The sequence below is a fragment of the Amphibalanus amphitrite genome, unplaced genomic scaffold, assembly GCF_019059575.1.
Source record: "Amphibalanus amphitrite isolate SeventyFive unplaced genomic scaffold, NRLGWU_Aamphi_draft 000339F_arrow, whole genome shotgun sequence".
NCBI classification, from domain to species: Eukaryota; Metazoa; Arthropoda; class Thecostraca; order Balanomorpha; family Balanidae; genus Amphibalanus; species Amphibalanus amphitrite.
Window position 1 is genome coordinate 452561 of NW_024881834.1, and position 26263 is coordinate 478823.

The window sequence follows — 26263 nt, forward strand, 5'->3', positions numbered from 1 at the left end:
CTAATCATGCAAAAATGAAGAGTGAATATTGGACAGAATTGAATGCTCTATCCAATGGTACCATATTCAATTGCCAAAGGTATCAGGTTATGCAGCAAACTCCGTGTGATTAATAAAGTGGCACAAAATTGACAAACACCATTTTCTCCTGTGATTTGCACCACCTTGATTTGGATCAATCAGCTTTTCACAATTTTTATATGATAGGCGGTACATTTCTCTTGCCAACAGGCGTTGTTCCAACTCGCTCTGTTTAACGGTCACCTAAAAATAAAATCAATTCCAAAATCCGCCCAAAACCGCAATTTTTCAACAAAAGTGCCCTCCCCGGTGCACGTGGCGCGTGCTATCCTCTGTATCGCACACCATTCAATTGCCCATTCAATTATCTACACGATGCTGTTTTCCCCGTGCCGGTCGGACCCCTGGTCACCAAGATATTGCGCCGGAACCGGACCCGTGTCGGCCAAAATTAGCCGTTTTCGCCCGATTTCGCACGCCGATTTATACATGTAAAGTCTATGACGCGAATTTGCACTTTTTGAGCACGCGCCACGCGCTCCCTATCAATCCGATCGAGCTCAGACTCCTCAAAGGCACGTCGCGCATCCTTGATCTATGAGTTGTGCAAATTTCACCGGGCTAGGTGCAACGGTCTGGCCTGTAGTCCACGCAAAGCACCACCAAGTCGGGACCTCGGTAACGGACAGACGCACCCTCCTCAAATAGTAATATAGACAAGCGGCTGCGCCACTTGCTTTGCTGCGTGGTAGGAGAAAATTGCAGCACCAGTCAATTTGCTTTCCAATGGTGTTTGATTCATGTCGATGCGTTGTCTAGAAGCATAGATATGGACGGAAATGTGAAGAGAATTTAAAAAAGAACTGTTCTGAGGGCGTTGTTGGATGAAATTTGGGTGATACGGGGTCAAGATGGGTCAAAGGGGTTAGCCCCGGTCGCTTTGGGTCAGGCCAGGTCACATGGTCACCTCTCGTCCGCTGGGATCAGCCCGGGCCACTGTTCTGCTTTTGCCTCCACCACTACCCCTACCACTACCACTACCACTACCCCTACCCCTACCCCTACCCCTACCCCTACCCCTACCCCTACCCCTACCCCTACCACTACATCTACCCCTACCACTACTACTACCCATACTCCTACCCCTACCACTACCCCTACCCCTACTACTACTCTTACCACTACCCCTACCCCTACTAACACCGCTGGGTCATGTCAGGTCACAGAATAATTCGTGCCATTCCATTGCCCTTACTCGATTTTGTCGGAAATGGCGCTTTGTGGCAAATGTGGCGCATTGCGGCAAATGCGGCGCATCTGTACCTGTTGTTTGAGCATGCACCCTTGCACCAAATTGTACCCTTATCGGGCCATATTTGACAAAACTGTGCGAGCTGCGGCAAAAATGGCGCCCTGTGACCAATGTGACGCATTGCGGCAAACGCGGTTCATTTGTACAATCTTATCACAAACTGTACCCATTTAGCAACAATCAACACATTTTTTCGCCACCATTTATCAAAATCAATAATTTCACCATCCTTCAATGCGAGGCACCCGCCACCGATCGGCATGCATTTAGTCCACAAAGTTTGTCGACCCCGGCTCTCAATGAAGATCTACGAACCGATCAAAATTTCATTGGCGATCTTCCAGCGCGCCCCACGCGCGAACCGTGCACCCCAGCGAGTGGAAACCTAGAAAAGGCGCTGACCCGTTCTGTCACCTAGAAGGTGTGCAAATTTCAACCCCCTACGATATACCGTCTGCCCTGTAGGCCGGCTAAATTGAACCCACTACACGGCGTGGCGGACAAACAGACAGACAGACAGATGGATCCTGTTGAAATAGTAAGATAGATTACTAAATACTATGTTATCTATTCTACAGATTCACGTCTTACCGAGTACCGTGTCTGGCTTCTTGTCTTTTACACCTCCCTTTTACCACATTTCCCGTCTTCCCCATTTTTTTTTTTATCCTATCGCGTCAGAATCAACACCCCCAATGCCTCTGTTCCCGTACCGCTCTCTCCGACCCCCGTCTCGCGCATGGCTTCCTGGCCCGACCGGCTCCGTCGAAAGGCAAAACAAACACACACCTACACACAAACAGACGGGCTTCTCGGGCCATCAGCGACGCCCGGCCGACCTGCGAGCCTCCCCGTGCCTCCCCGTGCCGCCCCGTGCCGCCCCGTGCCACCCGTGCCGCCCCGTGCCGCCCCGTGCCGCCGCTATTTACAGCCCGGCAGGGATGCCGGCCGGCCAGCCTCGCCTTCTCTCTTGTCTGTGGGTCGGTGGCTCCTTTTCCTTAGGTACCTGCCGTTGTTTGATTTGTGGCGGGTGGGTGGACTAGTGGACGGCACGGTATATACCTACCAGCAGTGGTCGATCCTGGGTGGTGTGGTGAGGGTTTTCGAAGGTGGCTGGAGCCTGTAGGAGAGACCTAGAGATCCACTGGCTTTGGTGCTAATTGGCATGGCGTTATTTGACACGAACCAGCGCTGGGACTCTGACTGACGATCCAGTGGGCGAGAGAAGCGTGCTAACGGTCCCTTCCGAGTCACTATAACTGCCACTGTGCTGACGTAGAGATGACTCATTGAGTGGACGGGCAGAGCTTGAGGTGTATGTGCTTGGGAGGGGACGTAAAATAACTGTTGACTAGCGCGTCTGTACAGGTTAATGCCATCAGTAACAATTTGATCAAAAGCATTTTAAATTGATCTCTTGTATCTGTTTATCAGTTTTTGTGACAGTAACCCTACTATAGATGATTGAGGCGTTGCAGATCATGCCTCAAAACTCACATAATAACTAGGTCCTGGCCATCAACTCGATTGTCTTGAAGTGAACTATGACGGCTTTAAAAGAAATGGCTGATCCGGGACATTTTTCTGCTTGACTCACAGCCGACCTATATAACACCCACATATATAGGCGGGTGACGGTAAATCCGTACCACAAAATTCGTCATTCTAATGGACGTCCAGACACCCCACCGCCCTTCTGACTTACCCGTGCGCGAGGGTGAAAGTGCAGAGGGCCGTGATACCATCTCTCCCACACTGCACGCGAGCTCACAAAACAGAGGCGTGTTTTCTGATAGGGTGCGAGCGGCCGCTAGTTCTGATCGTGCTGCGGGCTAGTTCGGTAATAGGTAGGTCCGTACCGTCCACTGTGTAAGATAGTCGTGACTGGTGAAGGAGAGTATGAACCATAAAACTCGAGCTTCGTCTGCCAGGTGTATACTGACACAAGTACCAGCACATTTGACTAAGTGACGGTACTACGTCATCAGGGATGGCGTCACTGACGGTGATGTTGTGGAAGAGCCATGGTGACGAGAGGTCGCGTTCTATGCTGAAGTCACTGAACTGGCGATGAGGTGTATTTCGCATCCGCAATGGACAGTAAATTCAACAGTCAACACGCATGAACATATTTGCGGGTATTTGTGGAAAATGCAAAGCGCCATCGTTTCGTAGCTACAAATCAATAACGTTTGACACCGGTGACTGAGCGGGTCACGCGTGTCAGAGACAGTCGGCTCAGGACGATGACCTGTCTCGGCCCGGGTCACTGATCGTGAGCTCAGAACAGATGAGCCGAGTCCGTCCGCAAGGGGACGGGGACAGACGAGCCCACTGACAGGACCGAGACAGCGGCACGGGAGAGAACGACACTCACGAGACAACACCTGACGTATGAGGGTGCCACAGCCACGCCAGACGCAGGTCTGGTTCCCGCTTAAAGGGTAATCTTTATCAGTGAGAGATGGACGGTGAGATTTAGCGAGCAGCTCTATAAGGCGGAAACCAAGCCCGCCAGGGTGAACTGTTGTATATTCCGGTTGTTGCATGCCTAAGGCAGTTAATCTGTTGCGGTTGTAAGTGGTGGGACATCCAGCTAGAGTACGGGGTGTGGTGAGGCGCTCAGTGGGCGCTGGTTCAGTGCCAGATGAGATTAACTGGAATACCTGCGGTGTCTTGCTGTATACCTCTCATTTATAACTACACCTGGCGGGATTTGCGCCAACGTTGAGAAACTTCCTGTTCTGTGAGTAAACGACCTGACTTAGGGGATCATGATCGTATCTATCTCACTCCAAACCGCAAAGACCGTCTCAGCAAAACAATATCACAGACACCTTCTCGCACCACGCCCTGATAGGTCGCAAATCATCCCTTTCCGAGCTCTTCATGATTGGATTTGGAAGCATTACGACACGCCCTGTGTATGAGTCGGGAGTCTGACCGCTCCCAGACCGAACTGTCATCGTTGACAGCTAGTCTCTGATAGCCTGAACCGCGCTCCTTCGAGCACCGCGGGCTACCTGCGGCGCACGACTGTCGCCGAAATATGGGGGCCCCACTGTGGTGACGTGCGTCAAGAGTAGTCCAGTGCTGTCCCAGTAACAGTAAACACTCCACGGGGAATATACCTACCCAGGGACGGGACGGGACGGAATGGGAGTTATGTCTGCGACGGTTCAGTGAAGATATTCATCATATTCATGGGTATGCTCTACAGACGCGTGATGGCTAGTTCAGTCAACGGCAAGGGACACATACCAGCTGGGCGTCTCTCGTCCCAACCCGCCGATCCAGACTGACGGACAAGAGTGTGCGCCTGCGGACTGTGGGGTGGAAAATGTGTGTGTGTGTGTGGGGGGGGGGGGGTAGACGATGATCGGCGTTACCAGCTGGCCCATCGGCGGTACCATCCTCCGAGCACGAAGCTTTGCCCAGCGACGCTCTGTGCCCCTCCGCTACTGAAAGGATCCGGCTGTATCCAAGCATGGCCAATATGAGATGCTTCGAGTTTAAATGGATGTTTTCGTTGCCAAGCAGCTGTTGCTATAGTGCACGTGGGTTCGAGTCTCGTGCGCTGCATACTGATGTGTAAATGAGTGTTAGTATGCCGCTGGTAGAGAGCTAGAGGCATGCGAGTCACGAGGTAGCGTATATGTTTGGCATTTTGATTAGCGGATGACAACCGGAAGTGTTTTTAAAGACAGTCATAACCCTTGTCACCCACCCAGAATATCTGAAATATATACATATGCGGGACTTTTTCATGCAGGACGGTTAGGAACGAGAACGTTTGTTACCTCGACGGCAAAGATAAGCTATACCGCGTGGAGCTTGCCATAACGGCCATAACTATTTTAGTCTTTTTTATTACTCTTTTTACTATTTTAGTTACTCTTTCTAAACTTGGCACAAGGAACCGGAAATTGATTTTCCACATCCTTTGTTTTATCAACATTATGCTAATAGTTTTTTTTCATTTCACGATTGGAACCGCAAATGTCTTAGGATTGAGAGGAAGCCGCTTCTGTGTCGGCTGAATTGATGCTAACGATGCTTATGCTATTTTCCGTCTTTATACCCCTCGTAAAGAGGGTATCTGCCGCCACCAGCAGAGAATCGGTGAGCGTCCCTGACAGGCGGCGACGGTGAATGTAGCCGGCAGTGGAAATTTAGGATCTCGTGTGATGAGCTGATTAACGGATTATAAGCTACCTGAGCTGACAGTGAAAATGTGTCTTTATAACGACAGTCAAGGGTAAAATACTGTTCTCCAAACGCCGGCTTATATTTTGCGACATTGCTAGTGCCCAACCGAAATGCATCAGTTTTTCTTTAACACATTTCAATCATCTTTACATTGAAATATGCTCGTGATAGGTGCTAACTGTTTTATCGGCCTAGTTTAGGCTTCTTTTAATAGAATAGCACGACTTTGACTAACAGGGTTTTAAGATATTGGACATAAACCTAGTATTTTTTAAAATTAATCGCTAACAGTTACGGAATTTCAACACTGAACAATAAATGGCTTGTAGGTCAGTAGGTGGAGGTCCGCGGAGAAAATTAAGTCGCATTATTTTTAGGGCAATGCCTATGTAAATTGTTCATTTAATTTGGTGCCTACTGCCTATAATTATCGACTATCGTGGTTATCAAACCGTGTCATCATGTAGGAAACTACCATCCATTGGCAATAGGCATTGTATGGTACAACTGATAACATTCTTCGGTTCCCGTTGCTGATAGTAGAACGGGGTAATACCGTAAAATAATTGCACTTTGAATTTGTTCAGAAATCCTTCTGTATGACAATAATGACCTTCCTGAACTATGTAACAATACTGCACAATGTAAGGGAAAAGACTAGGATATTAAACGAATATCTTCTTTCCTCGATGATCGATAACTACGTTGTTTTCACACTTTTATGTGGACCTCCTATGTCCCATTTGTACGTTATAAAACAGCCCGCAAGACAGCTCAATCTGATGGGGCCCATCCTGGCACATCTGTGCCACTCATGTTCTCCAAGACATTCCTTCTTCCCTCCCTAATTTAGTTCCGCCTTGCCCTTTTGGACACGTGGCAAGAGCTGGTGATGTGAACATCCCATCGGTCACTGCTGAGCTTCCCAAACCCTGCAGATTTGCTGAGATCTCACACCGACAGATGATGTCTGGGAGCAATAAACTAGTATAAAAGTGCCGCCAGTGAGAGCTTAAAGTGAGCGTCGTCGATAGTTCACCAGACCTGTGCACACGTGTTAATTTTCCTCCGTCTATTTTAGTCAGCCAGCACCCGACATGCGTCCCGACAAACGTGTCATATTGAACAACTAACGCATTAAGCGTCTTTTTAAATAATTAATTTCGTGGCGAAGACTGTATGTGCAGCGTACACTGCCCCTGCAGTTCCTGTGGTGTAAGACACTGAGCGGCTCGTTTTCTGTCTCGTTTCTGACACCTGTCAGCATCCTCTGTCACACCACTGTCACCGCTGTCACGACTCTGACTGTCACCGCGGTGCGTCTGTCATGTGACATCCGGGATAGCTGCTCCGGCACGCAGTCTCGGTCCGCGGCTCGGCGGATGCTCTGATGTGGCGCTCAGGTGTCCGGACTCCCATCTGCCGGCACCTCCGATGCCGTGCTGCGGGCCTTATTAAAATGCGGCTGGCTGGGCCTGTGCTGTTGTTGGTTCTGGGCCAGGAGGGCTATTATAGTCGCCACGCCCGCCGCCGCCGCCGTCGCCGTCGCCGTCGTCTCCCGCTACCATCTCAGTTGGGCAGCGGAAATCCACTAAGCCTGGCAGGTTAAGTCCATCGGGTGACGATGCCACATGACCTCACGAGTCACACCACGAGTCACCTGCGTAGGCTGGTGACCTGGGGGGGAGGGGGGGATGGAACGGGTTCAGGGTTGGTATATCAAAGAACGTCGATTGTCTTCTCCGCTCAAGCTCAGTGTATGGAGGCACTGAAGCTTCACACAAACGTACTCGGATGACCCACAATTAGACTTATTTGTGTCAGGCAATAAATGACACCTACTGTCAAACAGTGGCATACTAGGATTAATTACTATACTTTTCGACATGTCAACAAGCTCGTGGAGTACATGGTACTGTCATGAGCAAAGTTATTCTCGGCAGTCTTTCGCGTCAATCACCTTTCTCCTTCGACAGCATCTCGTCTGGAAATGTGCATCATACCTGTCTCTTATATTCCCGGGCGGCGGGCAGTGGAGGTAAAGCTCCGTTTACACTGCGGTGGATAGTAGAGGTAAAGCCCGGTTTACACAGTGGAGAAGCTCGCTGCCATGCCGTTGACGGAGTCGTGACACGTCGGGAACCAGAGTGTATAGCCGGGAATCACTGCGCCCCTGATGGACACGTGTTTACTTCAGACGAGCGACGTGGGGAGACAGGAGTGCTGGGTGGAATGCTGAGTTAGGGTTGTTGCTGAATACCAATGGTATGGCGTGCCTACACATCTGGATTCATCGGACTCCATTCGGGGACTTTACGATGGCTAGTTTAGGGTGAAGTTGGTGTCATTTTTTCGTACGTTTATTTATAATTTTTATAGTTTACGAGCATGTTTTGACTGTCCCTGCTTATGGACGTTAGTTGACTGGTTTATTTACGGCACATTGCTGCGACGCTAGGTGTATGTAATTCAAACGTTTTCCAATGACTTTGGAGGTGACTCCTGAGTCCTGCCGTCGCCCGTCACTGCATCGGACGCTATTTAACATCGCTCTTGACGCATACATGAATAAAGAGGTGTCCATGACCGCCAAGGGCCGCACCCTGTTCGGCAGAATATTTAAAATACCAGGCTGAGGGCTGGCGTCCAGTGATGCTCTAAGTTGATACCGAATCTGTCCGTTTGCGTCGCCAGAGAGTTGGCTCCCGATTGAACAGACTCACCTGATTTGGCAGCCTTCCCTGAGCCCCCGGAGCGAACACAAGTGACGCATTTGGGTACAAATGGCTCCAGGGTTTTGTGCGGAGTGGAGTTAGCAAACGAACTCCGGTTGCGTTCTGGGAAATGTTAATGCTTACTTCATCGAACATCAGCCTAATTTGGTTTGGCATTTAAATCACTAAAATATTGATAAATCTCAACAATGCCATGGCTTTAAGTGAAACCTATCCGTCTGCAATGACCACCACCCTGATCGTTCCGTCCCGTTGTGTCTTCGGAAAGGTGTACTGAACTGTACCTGTCGTTACGGTTAACCCCATCCTACCTTTCTCGCATAGTTGTATCCCGCTTTTGCACAACAACCACACACTAACCTACCACTGTTTGTCCTCAGGAGGCGCGCCACAGCTGCAGGACGATGAACCGTACCCTGAGGAACTGGCCATCTATGACGCCCAGATGGTCTCTGAGCCCGAGTCGCTCGTCGTACGAGAGGGAGCCAACATCAGCCTGCCCTGCCAATGGGAGAGCGAGCGAGGTGAGGACGAACGACTACAACACGATTACAATTGATGAGGGGTGACGTCTTCGAGTGCCTACCTCGTGTCATCTGTTTCCTTCTCTTTGGACGAAGTTGACTGTAGTAAGAAGCCCGCCAAGTTCGCGGTCCTCCCAATACACACTCGGTGTAATTATAAAGCGGCCGTGACAGACGGCTGGCCAGTGTTGCCGGCTACTGTAGCGCAGAGCCGACGGGCCGCATCGGATCGGCGCCCGACGGTGTGGCCAGCGGTGTTTGGATTTCTAAACTGTGACGTCAGCGTCATATCACGAACCTTTGTTTATCTCTGGCTCCATCCGCCAAAGCCACGCCACCGCTACTCGCCAGCCATGGGCCGAGCTCTCTGAATCTTCCCAGATCTATTGTTTTCACTTGCGCATCCATCGGTACCGCTTAAGATTCAAATGTAGGCGCTCACAGGGCACCGAGGCATGCCGACGATTTCGCCTCAGTCGGGTGGCCTCACAGGGCCCCGGTGATCCGTCTAGAGGCCTGGCGCGCCGCTAGGGAAGGGTGGCCTCACGCTGGGTAATGGGTGCGAACCCCACCGGGTGATCGCCCCCTGCGGAGGCCGCACCGAGACAACTACCCCCTGTGGCCCCGGACTTCAAGACGATCCAACCGGGGTCTCATAACTGGCGAACTCCCTCCGGCATAAGGCTTAGCACAATTACCATGCTAACTTGTGGGTGATGGTGACTTGTGGGTGATGCCTTTTTTCCCTGTAATGCCCACCGTCTGGTGGTTAGAGGAAATGCACAAGGTAATAATAATAATAATAATAATAATAATAATAATAATAATAATAATAATAATAATAATAATAATAATAATAATAATAATAATAATAATAATAATAATAATAATAATAATAATAATAATAATAATAATAATAATAATAATAATAATACTAACTTGCCAAAGCATTCTGAGTTTTTTTCCAGACCGTTTAAATGGTTGAGCTAGCAAGTTCAATAAATCACCTATTAGAACATTGTCAAGTTCCTGTTTACCACTTTTCCGTCGTAAATTCGTCCCTTTTTAATGAATATGGTATATAGTACATGACTAGGGTGACCCGCGTGCTCCGCAACGCGAAAAGGGATATTTTCGATCGGCGGGTGTTCGGTTGTTCTTGTGTCGGTTGGGTTATCTATCCATTTCGGTCGATTGCTTTTTGACGGCTAAACGTTTTGGTTTGTGGAAAAAAATATCCACCGCATCGAGGTGCCCGTGTCTGATAAGCATGCTTTCCACTTCAGAATCTGTCAAATGTGCTTTATAATTTAGGCGCGTAGTTTTATGACAAATTAAAGGCGTAGATAATTTTCACTAAAAATAGTTTTGCAGATGTTTGAAACATTTCTATTTTTAAGAATACTGTTGCTTGTCATGCAAACGTGATGATTGGATCTTGGAGAGAATTGAATGCTCTTTCCAATGATAGCATTTTCAATTGTCAAACGTATCAGGTTAAGCAGCAAAATCCGTGTAATTATTTAGTGGCACATTTTGGACAAATACCATTTAATTCAGCGATTTTTTCCACATTGTTTTTGATCAATTAGCTTTTCACAATTTTTCCATGAGAGACGGTACATTTTATTGCTAATAGGCGCTGTTTCAACTCATTCTGTCTGACGATCACCTGAAATTAATATAAATTCCAAAATCCGTCCAAAACGTCCATTTTTCAAAAGAAAGTGTCCTCCCCGGTGCACGTGGCGCGTGCCAACCCCTGCACCGCACACCATTCGATAGCCCGTTCGATTCTTTACACGATGCTGTTTTCCCCGTACCGGTCGGGCCCACGGTTACCGAGATATTGCACCGGGACCGGACCCGTGTCGGGCAAATTTGGCTGTTTTCGCCCGTTTTTGCCAGCCGATTAATACATGTAAAGTCTATGACGCGAATTTGCACTTTTTGGGCACGCGCCACGCGCTCGCTATCGATCCGATCGAGCTGAGACCCATCAAAGGCACGTTGTCCATCCTTGTTCTATGAGTTGCGCAAACTTCAGCGCGGTAGGTGCAACGGTGTGACCTGTAACCCGCGCTACGTAGCACCATGTCGCGACCTTCGTAATAGACAGAAACTACGTCACCTCAAATAGTAATATTTGAGGTGACGAATACTAGGGTTACCCGCGTGCTCCGCAACGCGAAGGGGGATTTTTTGACCCGTGGGTATTGGGTTGGTCTGTGTCGATTTGGTTGGTAGATATCCATTTCGTTCGATTGCTTTTTGACGGCCAAGCATTTTGTAAGAAACAAAAAGATACATCGCATCGAGGTGCCCGTGTCGTATTATCATGCGTTCTACTTTAGAATGATTCGAAAACTGACGTGAAGTCTTTTGAGGGCCATCGATGAATTTCGCTAAAAATGACAATGTAATGGTTTGGAACATTTACATTTTTAAGGATACTGTTGCTAATCATGCAAAAATGAAGAGTGAATATTGGACAGAATTGAATGCTCTATCCAATGGTACCATATTCAATTGCCAAAGGTATCAGGTTATGCAGCAAACCCCGTGTGATTAATAAAGTGGCACAAAATTGACAAACACCATTTTCTCCTGTGATTTGCACCACCTTGATTTGGATCAATCAGCTTTTCACAATTTTTATATGAGAGGCGGTACCTTTCTCTTGCAAATAAGCGTTGATTCAACTCGCTCCATTTAACGGTCACCTAAAAATAAAATTAATTCCAAAATCCCTCAAAAACCGCAATTTTTCAAATAAAAGTGCCCTCTCCGGTGCACGTGGCGCGTGCTATCCTCTGCATTGCACACCATTCAATAGCCCGCTCAATTCTGTACACGATGCTGTTTTCCCCGTGCCGGTCGGACCCCTGGTCACCAAGATATTGCACGGGAACTGGACCCGTGTCGGCCAATATTAGCCGTTTTCGCCCGATTTTGCAAGCCGATTTATACATGTAAAGTCTATGACGCGAATTTGCACTTTTTGAGCACGCGCCACGCGCTCCCTATCGACCCGATCGAGCTGAGACCCCCCAAAGGCACGTCGCGCATCCTTGATCTATAAGTTGTGCAAATTTCACCGGGCTAGGTGCAACGGTCTGGCCTGTAGTCCACGCAAAGCACCACCAAGTCGGGACCTCGGTAACGGACAGACGCACCCTCCTCAAATAGTAATATAGACAAGCGGCTGCGCCACTTGCTTTGCTGCGTGGTAGGAAAAAATTGCGGCACCAGCCAATTTGCTTTCGAATGGTGTTTGATTCATGTCGATGTGTCGTCTAGAAGCATAGATATGGACGGAAATGTGAAGAGAATTTAAAAAATACTGCTCTGAGGACTTCCTTGGATGAAAGTTGGGTGATACGGGGTCAAGACGGGTCATAGGGGTCAGCCCTGGTCACTCTGGGTCAGGCCAGGTCACATAGGTCACCTCTCGTCTGATGGGATCAGCCCGGACCCCTGTTCTACTTTTGCCTCCACCACTACCCCTACCCCTACCACTACCCCTACCACTACCCCTACCACTACCCTTACTACTACCCCTACCCCTACTACTACCCCTACCACTACCACTACCCCTACCACTACCCCTACCACTACCCCTACCCCTACCCTACCCCTACCCCTACTACTACCCCTACCACTACCCCTACCCCTACTACTACTCCTACCACTACCCCTACCCCTACCACTACCCCTACCACTACCCCTACCACTACCCCTACCCTACCCCTACCCCTACTACTACCCCTACTACTACCCCTACCACTACCCCTACCACTACCCCTGCCACTACCCCTACTACTACCCCTACCACTACTCCTACTACTACCCCTACCACTACCCCTACCACTACCCCTACCACTACCCCTACCCCTACCCCTACTACTACCCCTACCACTACCCCTACTACTACCCCTACCACTACCCCTACCCCTACCACTACCCTACCCCTACCACTACCCCTACCCCTACCCCTACCCTACCAATACCGCTGGGTCATGTCAGGTCACAGACCAATTGGATCAAATAAGTATTAAAACCATACTTAAAGTGTTCCCAGCCCTGCCCCTATTCGTGCCATTCCATTACGCTTAATCGTATTTGTCGGAAATGGCGCTTTGTGGCAAATGTGGCGCATTGCGGCAAATGCGGCGCATCTGTACCTGTTGTTTGAGCATGCACCCTTGCACCAAATTGTACCCTTATCGGGTCATATTTGACAAAACTATGCGATTTGCGGCAAAAATGGCGCCTTGTCACCAAAGTGGCGCATTGCGGCAAACACGGTGCATTTGTATACTCGTATCACAAACTGTTTCCATTGAACGAAAATCAACACATTTTTTCGCCACTTTTCATTCAAATTAATAACTTGCCGATCCGCCAATGCGAGGCACTCGCCGCCGATCGGCATGCATTTAGTTTACAAAGTTTCTCGACCCCGGCTCTCAATGAAGATCTACGAACCGATCAAAATTTCATTGGCGTTCTTCCAGCGCGCCCCACGCGCGAACCGTGCACCCCAGCGAGCCGAAACCCAGAAAAGGCGCTGACCCGCTCTGTCACCTAGAAGGTGTGCAAATTTCAACCCCCTACGATATACCGTCTGCCCTGTAGGCCGGCTAAATTGAACCCACTACACGGCGTGGCGGACAGACAAACAAACAAACAGATGGATCCTGTTCAAATAGTAGTATAGATTTTAAGCTCCCTCACCAGATTCCGCTTTGCGGTCTCCCCATCAGCGCTGAGTGCTGACACACTTCCCTTTTCCCAACAGCCGGCGACATCATCGTACTGTGGAAGAAGAGGCCCAACATCATCCTGTTCACGGGCTCGATGAAGATCAGTGAGGACGAGCGCGTCCACCTGGGGCCCAATAACGAGCTGCGCGTGACGGACGTGACGGCCGGTGACGGCGGCACCTACGTCTGTATCGTGGCCGTCACACCGGACCCCATCGAGCTCGAGCACACTGTCTCAGTAAAGTGTGAGTAGATTAGGCGTAGCATGGGTGCTAAGTACATGCGTCACTTTGTAGGTTTTGTGATCATGACATCGCATAATCAATATCTTATTTTATTGTTGAGGGATTTGTCATGCCTGGCGGCTCGAAATTATCGCTCATGATATGCGGCACAGCATACCTTCAGGCGCTATAAGCTAGTGACATCTAGCGACAGTAAAATCAAACCAATTCACCAATGCTTATTCCCGTTCGCTGCTATTGTGCTTGTAGCGCGTACATTTGAGAATCATGAATTTATGTATCAACGGCAGAATCCAACCATGGAATGCTTGCAACACCACCCCATATCCCCCGAATAACGCGTCTCGATCCACAGGGCCTGCCAAGCTGCACCCCCTGGACACGGACCATTTCCAGGTGCGCGAGGGAGAGTCCTTCGAGCTGATCTGCGGAGCGGACGGCAACCCGGAGCCCACCATCACCTGGTCCAGACTGGTGAGTGCCTGAAGAGTGCGTAAGGAGTGCCGAGCGAGTGCCGACAGAGTGCGATCTCATTGTGCAGCGGTAAAACTGACGGAAATTCAAGGGTACGCACTCCCTAAGTTACGACGGAAAGAAGTGCCGTCGAAAGACGGCACTTCTTTCGATGCTATTTTCGGGTGCCGGTGTTTGGTACTCGTTTGGCTCATGAATGCGATTGTCGGCACTCTTTAAGTGAGAGTTGACACTCCCATGACTGAGTGTCGACTCTCTCCCATATCATATTCAACTCTGCACAAAATGCAGCGTGAGATATTGGCCCTTAGAACAACTCTCAATATCCCACACGCTCGTTGTGCTAAGCGTTTCCTTGAGCGCACCAACAGCTGCGTCCTCTGCAGCGGTTCACAGTGCGGGGGTGTACTGTGCTGTTTGTCGTCCGAGATCGATAATATGATCTCAGCTGATCATCTCACTACAAACATTACCGCACATGTATCCGTCGCTCAGCCTGCCGGGTTGTGTTCGCTCAGAGGCTGCATGCCATGACGCTTTGCAATGGGCCATCTGAACAGCGCCATGTCATTCGTTGGTCTTTGGTGCTGTTTGGTGTTATGCTTAGTGCACCGTTTTTCGTGTTGTACTGCTGATATCCCGTATTACACCTCTTCCATCCCGTACGGTATCGTTTCCAATGCCATATAACTCCGAGTGCCTTCACAGAAACCGCTATCCCTTCGTACTCCGTGTTTCTATACTACCTTCCATACCTATTATGCCGTTACCACTCCCTATTTCTGCCGTGTAAAAATTATACTAGCCCTTTTAACAGCCGTTCAGAATCACACCGGTGCTGACTGTCGAGAAACACAAAATGTTGTGCCCATTTGGCGTGCCTGTGAACTTCAATTGTCCACCAAAAGCTATGCAGTGTAGCAGAAATTTCTCAATCAAAACACCATCACGCCATAGAGAATGAGTCATCAGTCCTTCACCACTGTTGAAACTTTCAAACCTCGCGGCCAGCCTGCCGTCGATAGCCGGAACCTCATCCCGTAAACACTGGCGATTGTGTTATCTCTGTTATCGTTTCGTGATCGCTACCGGCTGCGGTCTGCCGCCCGGCAGCCAGGTTTCCCAAGACCGGTGGATGATGCTGCAGGCTCTCGATACCTATCTATGTCCTTTAAGTGTTCTATCACTGCCCTGGTCTAATGCCCATTCCCTGCTTTATTTTATATCTGCGTTGCATTAGCCGTTTTCACGATGGCCATCTGGTACACGTTTGGTGCACATCTGGTACAGATCAGGTGGATTTGGTCAAATCAGGTTCAGTGTGTCTCTTAGCAGCTATCAGCTAGGGTTGCACTAATTGCTTATATGCCTGTTTTGTCATATTATCAGAGAGCATCATCGATTAAAACACTGAAATAAATTCATAAAATGAAGATATTTGCTGTAAAAGAAATTAGGTGCTGCAGATTTGGTCAAATCAGATGCATTCTCCGGATAGCCCGTCGTGAAAACGGCTATTAGCACCATCCCATGTCCGCCCCTTGTTCCATCTCGCGTCCCGTCTCGTGTCTATAGTCCAGTTCCCCGTCCTGTGTCTCGTCCCATATCCTGCCCCATGTCCTGCCCCATGGCTTTCCCCGTGTCCCGTCCCGTGCCCGTCTTATGTCCCGTCTCTTGTCTCGTCGGGCCGCTCGCTTAGTTGTCCGGTCCGCCGCCGCTGCAGTGGTGTTTGTCTGTACGTTTGTGTGTGTTTGCCTGTTTGCAGCCCACTCCTGACGCCGAGGGACCGTATGTTCAGAACGGAGACCCAGTAGCGCCAACGAGTACGCCCGAGGTACGATATGATTTTGTACTTTTTAGCGATTTTTTGTGACTGGTTCTAGAGCATCACTGCGGCATGGCATGATAAAACCGCTTAGAAACGGATGTCTCGTACCGTTTTAGTTTTATTTACGCACTCACCTAATGTAAATAGCGATACTCGGTGTTGGTATCCCGTTCATATATGTTATAATTTGATTGTGATCCGACCTCATTTAACACGGTTGGGTAATTGCTGTAAGGTTGAATTTTGGTTGTAAGGCTCAAATAGTTTTTTTTTAACTGTTATCAGTATTGCATCGAGGTAAACATTACCGAAACACCCTGAAATATGTTGTTTTCATGTCGTCTACACATCGTCACCTCGTGCCGCAGGGTGACGACATGGCCTTCCTGCCGGAGAACCCATCCAAGAGCGTGGCGCTCTCCCTGGACCCGGTGCAGCCGCGGCACACGGGAACCTACACCTGCACGGCGCAGAACGGCGTCGGCAAGCCAGACGTGCTCACTGCTAAACTGGAGGTCACACGTGAGTATACCGGTACCGGGTCGAACGTTTGCTTTAGTTATAAAAAATGTCGTAAATGATCATAGTGGGCAAAAGGATCGACATGGCGAAGTTACTTGGAATTGAAACACACACATATCTCAATTAAATGTTGAAGGAGATATGTTTGATGTATCATACTGAACATACAAAATAATTAATGACTGTGCACGGACGGGGCTAGAAGGGTTGTCTAGCCCTCCTCTCGCCCTGTTCAACAGCTGGTGACCCATGGCAAACCACTTCCTCTGTCTCATGCCGATGCCGGATATCCAACTGTGCTCACTGTTCACGGTATTCCAAACAGATGTGGTCTCTTGGCCAATAAATATACCTCATCCGTGCGCGTACAAAGGGCTCCTGCTTTGCCTCACTCTGTCTATTGATTGCCTCCCCTGGGTTCGACTACCCTGCCTCTCCGGGGTCAAATGTCAGGCGCGACGGTCAGCGGGCTGACCTCGGCTGACGTCGGGTGACGCCGGGGTGGTCGAGGTCGGCTGACATGGACACAGGGCGGCATTGTGCGGTGACAAACGGTCTTCAGGTCCGTCTGCCACCCTGAATACCGCTGCCAACGAGGGGGTGGGTAGTGCTCCGAGTGTTATTTTTATATATTGGCGCCGATTGGAAGCTGGAATTTCTCTGGTATTTACAGGAGCCCAAAGTCTCGTCTTCCTAACTAGACTGCTGCTTATTTTCGTGCTTTCGGCAGGCTGTTTAGTTACGACTTATCACCGACACCTTACGCCTGAACGCCCGTTCCATGACGGCTCCTGTCGCATCTCTCTCTCTCTCTCTCTCTCTCTCTCTCTCTCTCTCTCTCTCTCTCTCTCTCTCTCTCTCTCTCTCTCTCTCTCTCTCTCTCTCTCTCTCTCTCTCTCTCTCTCTCTCCCTCCCTCTCTCCCTCCCTCTCCCTCTCTTCCATCTCCGCAGAGCAACACCGGACACGGCTGACTGTCGTGACTGGTCTGTCTGCCACGTGCCGGTGCCGGCAGACGACCCACCTGGCACCCCTCCCCTCCCCTGGGGAATTTGCACCCTCCCCACACTCGGGGATAATCCACACCCCTCCCCCACACACCCAGAAGGCGGCGCCGGGTCAGTCACCCATTGCCGGCGGTCATACTCAGGTCACCGCTGCTGAGGATAACACACTGTGAGTGTGAACACCTTCGACTGCCTAGGAACACCGAGGTGGCACCCCGCCCCTCTCTGCCCCTCCTCTCCCTCCTTTCGAGCTGTTGAGTCACGCTTGGTCGCCTCTCCGCCTGCTGCTGGCACCGCGGCAGAGCGCCGAATGCGCCGGGTACGCCGCCACTGCGCCGTGGCATGTCACCGCCGCGCCGCGGCACGCAGACGGCGCACTTGGCCCGCGCGTGCGCCGAGCGCTGCAGGGGTGGAGGCGAGCGGGCGGTGAGGGTCGGTTGTGACGAATTGGTTGACAGGGGTGAGTGTCCGGTGCAGCTGCCGACGGCGGAAGGTTCAAGGCGCACGCAAGGGGTCATGCTGGGGAGCTGCATGGTTGGATACCCTTGGAGGGAAAGAAAAGTCGTGCGCTCGAGAGCCTTCCTTTCAGTGTAGAATACGTAGAGACAGAAAATCAAGCTCCCGTCATTTCATCAATGGCGGTTTGATTCCTATTTGCCGCAAATGAGATAGAAAGAAAGCTTACCGAACCAATGAACAGCCGTTCTAGTTGTCAGCTTTTTAGTACCGAATGCCGATCATGCGTCCTCGTGCTGCAGTAGATCAACTTCCTCTGGATTGGATTCAACATTGGATTCATTGCCGTGTTCGAGTGGCCGTTCTACTGTTCACCAGTCTCTCTTCACTATCAACCCATGCGCAGGCTAGCACCCCAGCAGTGCGGAAATGTCACAACGGCAGGGCGGGGGTGGAACACCCTTCCGGCTCTGCATATCTGCAGGACGTGATCTCAACTAGCCTCTGTCATCCTCCCTGGGGTTCATCCGGAGCTGTGGTGGCGTCTTCCGTTTTCCTATCGACACGGGGGTGGACCCGCCCGGATCCAGTGCATAAGATAGCTCGACTTCTGATGAGCCGACGACAAATGCGCCCCGAAGACTGCCGTTGGATGACAGAAGCGGTAACGTGACCGTGAGTGTGATGATGCCACCGGACGGGATTGGCGCTATCGGCCTGACCTCCCACGAGTTTTCCTGATTCTTGCCACTGTGAGGTGAGGTGAGGTCAGAGCCCACCGGTTCCGTCCTCCCACTGCACTTACATCGGAGTACAATGAAGTCAGCCATCCGGCGGCCGTCAGAGATGACAGCACTGACCACTGACCGGTGACACACCGTGCAGTTCAGTGAAGTCAGCGGCGGGGTCTGCCGCTCCCCAGACCCGTCACACGGCGCCGCGCGGACTGCCGCCCCGCCCCCGCCCCCGCCCCCGCCCCCGCCGGAGCTGGCCTGCACGTGTGCCGGTCGGACGGAAGCCGAGGGACCTCAAGGGGATGGGTTTCGGCCGGCGCAGGGCGAGATAAATCGACGCCGTTTGTCATAACATCCGAGTTAAGTGTGAGTCTCGTCTGAGACTGCCACTCGCCGAGTGACGGACAGTGGTCAAACACAGGGTCAGACGGATCCGGATCAAGTTCAAACAGCGCTAGGTAGCGCAAAATACTGACCTCGCGTGACGAAACTCGAGAAAATACTCCGAAAAGCTGGCAAGCGTTGTATGGGATCTTTTCGTTTTCGGATGGAATCATTTGGCGGCCGCTTGTGCTGAAGCTGGCCGTTTGTATGTGAGACCTCTCTTTTCCTTTATCCACGAGGTCACCCACCTGGCTAGACGCAGAGCAGTCGGTGCTTTTAAGTGCCCGGTCGGTGCTTTCATAGGTCACTTTATATTCCAAGGTCTTTGGCAGTGTCAAATGTCACTCGCTCCCAGTGTTCTGTCTGTCCGGGTCAGCCGCTGAAACGGAAACAGATCAGAGAGAAGAGCCGATAGATGCGTATCTAAAGCCGAGAACGGGCCTCCTGCCACGACATTGGCATGAAGGTCACGAACTTGGAGCCGCTTGTGACGAAAGTCGCTCCCAGACCTCGTCGTAAACGTTTGCTATAGCTTTGCGGTGGAGATCTAAATTCCTATTTCAAAAGCACCTAACCAGTGTTTATTTTTCAGAATATCTGGATATGACGAAACTGGAGCGGCTTATTTTTAGACGTTCGTACGTTCATTTCACCGTTTGATTTCGATTGAGAGCGGAGAAATTAGGCATGCGATCAACCTACCGTCAAGGGCACTAAAATAAATGCAGACGTAACGACGCACCTATCTGTAATATCTATGCATCATACACACATAAGATGACTTAATGTGTCGGGATATTCACTGACTGTGAAGCTCGATTGCTCGTTACAGAATTTCACCCATACACGCCCCGAACCACCAACCTCGCCAGCAATCTCACATCTCTCTGGCCTTGGCTCGAACTTTGAGAATCCGCAGACGAGCGGCTGGTGTTTCCGGTATCAGATTTCTCTCATGTCCCAGACTCGTCTCCTCCCCTCTCGGCCGACTGCGGCGGCGTCTCTGAACTCTGGGGTGGGATCGGGGAGAGGTAGAGAGGGGAGACTGGGTTCGGAAGAAAGAGGACTGTCTGCTGGAAATGGATCGGAACGGCGGGGGTGGACGGAGGGGGGGGGGGACACCAAGGGGTCCGTGTTCTACCGTAGGAGGTTCATCTGGCGGACAGATGGTTGAAGTGGCTGACTGACTGTTCGGAAACTGCCATGCCTATACATATATAGTTCTGAAGCCCCTGAAGGAGATATCGTAGTACTAATGCAATTTACAGTGTAAACGGGAATGGTGACCGGTGTTGTCAGTCTTATTTTGTTTCATTCATTCATTCGTTCAATTGCATTTCAGAACATTCACCTTCGCCCAGACGCAGTCAAATGTATCCCTTGCTTCGGTCCCCTATGTCCACCTTGCCTCTTTCTCTCGAACTCACCCTGTACCGTACCGCCTCCGTGGTATCTCTGTTCTCACCGGTGTCGTCTTATGTCCGCAGACGCGCCATACATCGCCCAGGACTCGGGAGTGGTCCGGACCGCTCACGGTATGACTGCGGAGGTCGGCTGCAAGGTGTTCGCCAACCCCCGAGCCGAGGTGAGCTAACCGACCAGTTGTGGATCGAGCCGAGGTGAGCTCACGGACTAGGCTGGACTCCGAGCTGCTGTGAGCTCACCGACTAATGTTGCCGCGGGCTTATTTTGATTCAACGGACTTATTTTAGCTCCAAGCTGAGGTGAGCTTCTGACCTAACTCAGAGTGGTGAGCTAACCGACCAGTCTTGGCTCCGAGCCTAGGTGAGCGTTAGTAGCCATCTCTACTATAGCCAGAGGTCACTGCCCGAGAGCCCCAGATCAGATGAATTTGACGATTAATTAGCCAGGATGTCGTTACCGTGCTTGGAACATATGTAAATGAAAGGGACGTGAAAGCACATGACGTCGAAATCCGTTTGTCCACCTCGAGAGCAGCCAGGCACCTGACGCTCGCAGCGCTACCTGTCTTAACCCTCGCCGGCCGAGGGGGGGGGGGGCGGGTGCCGCCCCCCCCCCATAGGGTTTTTTTCGCGATAGCTCCGAACACGCTGGCGATAGAGAGCTGAAACTTGGCATACCTGACCTTTGATCCAAGCCGGATCTTTTGACACCAACCGCATTTTTGGGTCAGGTCAGGTCACTGACCTATTACGTCATAAGTGAACCTCTGCACGGTCTTCAGATGTCGCAACTTCGCAACGCCCTCACTGCCAGAGGAGATGTCACAGGGAAATGAAACTTGCAGGATCTAGTATCCATTATGAGTCTCACAACTTGTATATCTCGGATTTTTCCTAAAGGTCATATGAGGTCAGGTCATTTTCGTGACCTCACCATTATAAGTCAATGGGGAAAAATGAAAACTGCTATTCTGGCGCCGGGAACGATCTCCAACTATCTCAAGCACACAGAATCGTGATTTTATGCACTCCTTGCAAGGTTAGATGCGTCACTTTTGCAATGTTGACCTTGTGTGACGTCATTTATGACGTCATCAAGGTCATATTCGTTTTTCGTCAATAACTCTTGATCAAATTGAGCTAGCGAGTCGGGAAAGCCATCAATGGACTCAGGAAGACCTGCCGAATCGAATGATATGCGACATGACCTCTTTCGACCTACTTCGTGACCTTAGGGTGCTGACCTGACCTTGACCTGAGGTCAACACCCCAAGTTGACCTGACCCGAACAAAAAGTACATCATTCGACGCGCCTGAGCGAGGCGAACACGATGCTGCCAAAATCGCGTCTCTGCGGCCGTTTTTTGCGAAGTTATTCACCAAAAACTGAACCCTACCCTGGGGCACTTGACCTGACCTCAGAGGTCACCGGTTGACCTAGGACCTTAAAATCGGGTACCAATCTCTGCGTCTCGTAACGGCGCACACGCTCGTTTTTTCCGCGACGCGCTAGCTCCACCAGGGGCGAAACGGCGAGGGGGGGGGGGGTCGTACCCGCCCCCCCCCCCCCCCCTCGGCCGGCGCGTATGTAGAAAACCAATAGGTCCGGCGAGGGTTAACTGTGCTTCTGATTTTGACCACCAGGTGATCTGGCAGCGGAACGGTCACGATCTGCCCATTAGCTCCCGGTACGAAACTGCCGTGTCCAGCCGCTATTTCTCGCTGAGGATCCGTGACGTGAAGGATGAGGACTTTGGCAACTACACGTGCCGGGCCAAGAACCAGCTGGGACAGAACGAGAACCATATCACGCTGACAGGTACGGAGCGTGGGCGAGAGGCACTGACAGGACCGTACTAACTATCACCGTATTGTGTGATCGCTGCGAGACCTGAAAAGTAGTAAAACTGAAAAATTGATAGAATAAGATCAGAAGCATGCTTGCTGGCATTTCCCAATGCACAATTAACCCATTAATGCCGCTTGGGTCATATATGACCCAAAAGCAACATCTTAACATTTTTCCTAAATGGAGGCAAGTGGCACTTTGAGGAACTTGTGCGTGTGTTTTGTTGGATTTATGGGTTCAGCGACGAGCGTCGGAGCCGCATAAAACTCGTGTGAGCTCGTCCACTGAAGTTTCTGGAGCCAAAGACGACGGGACTGCACAGCCGCCGGTCACTGGCAATGGCGCGCCGTCCCAAAAAGTAATATTATGTTATGTTTGCACTTAACTATCTGTTGAATGATCGTCCACCTGGCATCTAAATTTGTCTGAAAAAGACATGATGTATATTTTTGCCCTTCTTGTCGCCATCGGATAACTTTTTTTCCTCGATAAATATCCTTGGGTCATAAATGACCCAGCCGGCAATAGTGTTGTCAATTTTCTCGTATGTTGAATACAAGGGAAGCAATTGATGATTATACGATTATTTATTTCTGGGGGTTGTGATCAGATCACAGTGGCGGATCCAAAGGCGGGGGGTCATATGGGTCACTCATGACCTCCCCTGGGACCCGGAGGCACCACCGACCTATCAGGGGTACCACAGGCTTAGTGTTGCGATGTTGGGATATCATGAGCGGACCGGTTGTCCGGGGCCGTGACACGGGGCGGGCCGGCGACTCGGCCGGCCGAGGGGCACCACGGGCCTGTCAGGGTTACCACAGGCTTGTTAGGGGCACCACAGGCCTGCAGGAGCACCATCGGCCTAGCAAGAGCACCACAGGTATGTCAGGGGGCACCACAGACCTGCCAGGGGCACCAGCCAGAGGTCTGCCAGGGGCACCATCGACCTCACAGGGGCACCACCAGCCTCGCACGTGCACCTTGGGCTTGTAAAGGGCTCCACGGGCCTGTCGGGAGCACTTCAGGCTTGTCAGGGGCACCACAGTCCTGCCAGGACCCAGGGGCACCAGCGGCCTAACAGGAGCACCACAGGCCCGCCAGGGGCACCGCAGGCCTGCCAGGGCACCACAAACCTAGCAATGGCACCACAGACCTGTCAGGGGCTCCACAAGCCTGTCAGGGGCACCTCAGGCTTGTCAGGGCCCAGGGGCACCACAGTCCTTCCAGGGACACCACAGGCCCGTCAGGCCTATGGTGTCCCCTCTGGAGCACCAGAGGCCTAACAGGGGCACCACAGGCCTGCCAGCGGCACCAACGGCGTCGTCAATGAGACGTTGCAAAGCATTGCAATGCAGTGCCTCTTAATATTGTTTGGCTGAGACCGCTATACAGTATACAAAATAAGGTATCTAGCTAAATCGGTTGTCGTGATAACTCCTTATTTGTGACTATGCCAATGCCGGTTGGGTCATTTATGACCCATACTTATAATTTGAGAACCGATGGAACAATTTTTTTAGCTTGCACAGTTTTCTTACTGGGACCCGTGTGGCTTACATTTGTTAAGGACAACTAAAGAATCAAAAAATAAAAATTCCGGCATTAATGGGTTAATGAGAGAGTCGACTCAAGTCATTCGTGGTAGATATTACGGCCTAAGGTGACACAAATCACTAAAGTAACGACTGCCGTTCACTGTCTTCTGAATATGTGACCGATTGCTCTGCAATGAGTGCTGAATAAGAAGCGGCTACTTGTACCCGTGTACCGCACGATCTCGGCTGTTCTCCGTCCCTCACTCTGTGCGCGTCCTGCAGGTCTGCCGGGCCCGGTGGAGCTGCACCTGGGGAAGCCAAGCGAGGCAGAGAGTGGACGAGGTCAGAGCAGCACCACCGTCACCTGGGAGTTCATCAGCTACTCGACGGTGGAGGAGACGTCCGTCACGCTGCAGCCGCTGCTGCCGGTACGTAACGTTACGCTGTCTCACTATCACACTGTTACACAATCCGTGACGCTGCCGCTGCTGCCGCTACGTAGCGTCACAGATTCTGTCACACAGACCGTCACACTACAGCCGCGGCTGCCGGCATGTAACGTCACACTGTCACGCCGTTACACACTCCGTGACGCTGCAGCCGCTGCGTAACGTCACAGATTCCGTCGCACTATCCGTTACACACTACATAGTCTCACCATCAGTCATACTGTCGGTCATATTACAACCGTCTGCTGCTGTTATGGGGGCGGATGATACTGCGAACGTCATGGAGAAAGCGTCAGGACAGAGGTCTCACGACGGAAATGAGCTCTTAATTGAACAACAGACCATCACGAGAGACTGGCTGAATCGTGTTCAATGAGAACTGCAGTCCTGAAAAAACTGAGGGTACATTTTATGATATATGACGTTTATAACGTGCCCTCACCCTCCGATCACTGACTCTGCCCCCTCCCTCCCCTCCCCCGGCAGGCCGGCTTCCCCGAGATCCGGCGAGTACCCACCGTCACATCCCGCTCCGTCTCCAAAAAGGGCCAGCAGCAGCTGTCGCCACTGAACGAGAACACCACCTACCTGGTGCGGGTGGCCGCGCGCAACCAGTACGGCTGGACACCGCCGGCCGATGTCTACTTCAGCATCACGGACGGAGAGCTGAAAATCACTCAGGGTGAGTGGCGCCGGATGGACAGCGCCCGGTCACCGGGAGGGCGAGGAAAGGGAGGGGGAGAGAGGGAGGGTGGGTGAGGGCAAGGAGGGAGGGCAACGAACAGGGCGAGTCGCAATACGTGATCTCCGAGGGTTCTTAGTCTCTGGTTATTGGTCATGGCGGAATACTTATGCTCAATATTCATGATATCGCCTGTTCAGCTCAGTTACCTGATTATCGTATAACCAGCGCCTCTGGCGGCGACTGCTGACACTAAAGCTTCCCTTTTCTCCGTTGCAGCGCCACCGAAGCTGGCCGAGTCGAAGACTGCCAGCGACGCGGCGGCGCGGCTAAAGCTCACGCCGATCCTTCTCATCGCCATCCTGTCGAGTTTTTTCTAGTGATCACCTATGAGGTGAGTGCTCACCTTTCCCTCACCTGTGAAGTGAGGTGAGGAGGTCATCCTCCTCGACCTTTCAGTTCCGACGCTTACTTAATGGTCCGTTCGATCTGCTCTCCAGTTGGTCAAAGTCGAAAACACAAAGAAGAAGAAGAAGATGGAATGTGTGGTGTTTTCGCCAAACATGCTCGTTTGCTGAGTGTTTTTGTTTGAGATGTTTCCATTCACTAACTGTTGTTGTTTGTGCCCCGGCAGTGAAGGTCGTTCAGAGATTGTGCCACTCGCACTACCCCAAGTGACTAACCTCGTTTTGTATCCGTTTGCCACACCGCTCACAAAAACAAATTCACAGGCCACAACTTGAAAATTGATATATCAGAGCCATCAATCATACTAAAGATGCGATACTTTCGGGTCAGCTTTCTTACCCTCCGTATTGGGTATTACTCGCATACGTAAAAAACGGCATAAACTTTGTACCCTTTACCCATTTTACCAAGTACTCATACAGCCCTCGTCTCAATGTGCGATAGGTATCTACCACGTACTGAGAGGAGGACTGTATTTACCCGCAGCCGTAGTTGTTTTTAGCAGACAGTGCATATCATTCGGATCGCAACATACATCAATTGCTGGCGTTTTCTGTTCCATGTCCCGCTTATTAACTCGTAATAACCGTATTTTTCAGACTGCCAACACCCTGCTTTGAATAGGTGAGTGGCGATTT

General features: G+C 51.0%; 1 protein-coding gene across 4 annotated transcripts in view; it reads left to right on the plus strand.

Moving 5' to 3' along the window:
- The window catches only part of LOC122388936 (protein amalgam-like), a 54082-nt gene that overhangs the window by 26325 nt on the left and 1494 nt on the right, over positions 1-26263 (plus strand). Inside the window, exons 2-12 of one of the 4 annotated variants that reach the window (XM_043380454.1) lie at positions 8658-8801; positions 13603-13812; positions 14168-14286; positions 16052-16120; positions 16483-16636; positions 20703-20800; positions 22284-22458; positions 24309-24454; positions 24962-25157; positions 25437-25551; positions 26225-26249. In XM_043380454.1, the coding sequence (XP_043236389.1) occupies positions 8658-8801; positions 13603-13812; positions 14168-14286; positions 16052-16120; positions 16483-16636; positions 20703-20800; positions 22284-22458; positions 24309-24454; positions 24962-25157; positions 25437-25537 (1412 nt within the window). In that variant the 3' untranslated portion in view covers positions 25538-25551; positions 26225-26249. The remainder of the gene's footprint in view (positions 1-8657; positions 8802-13602; positions 13813-14167; positions 14287-16051; positions 16121-16482; positions 16637-20702; positions 20801-22283; positions 22459-24308; positions 24455-24961; positions 25158-25436; positions 25552-26224; positions 26250-26263) is intronic. The other 3 variants (XM_043380455.1, XM_043380456.1, XM_043380458.1) reach the window with 3 other exon arrangements.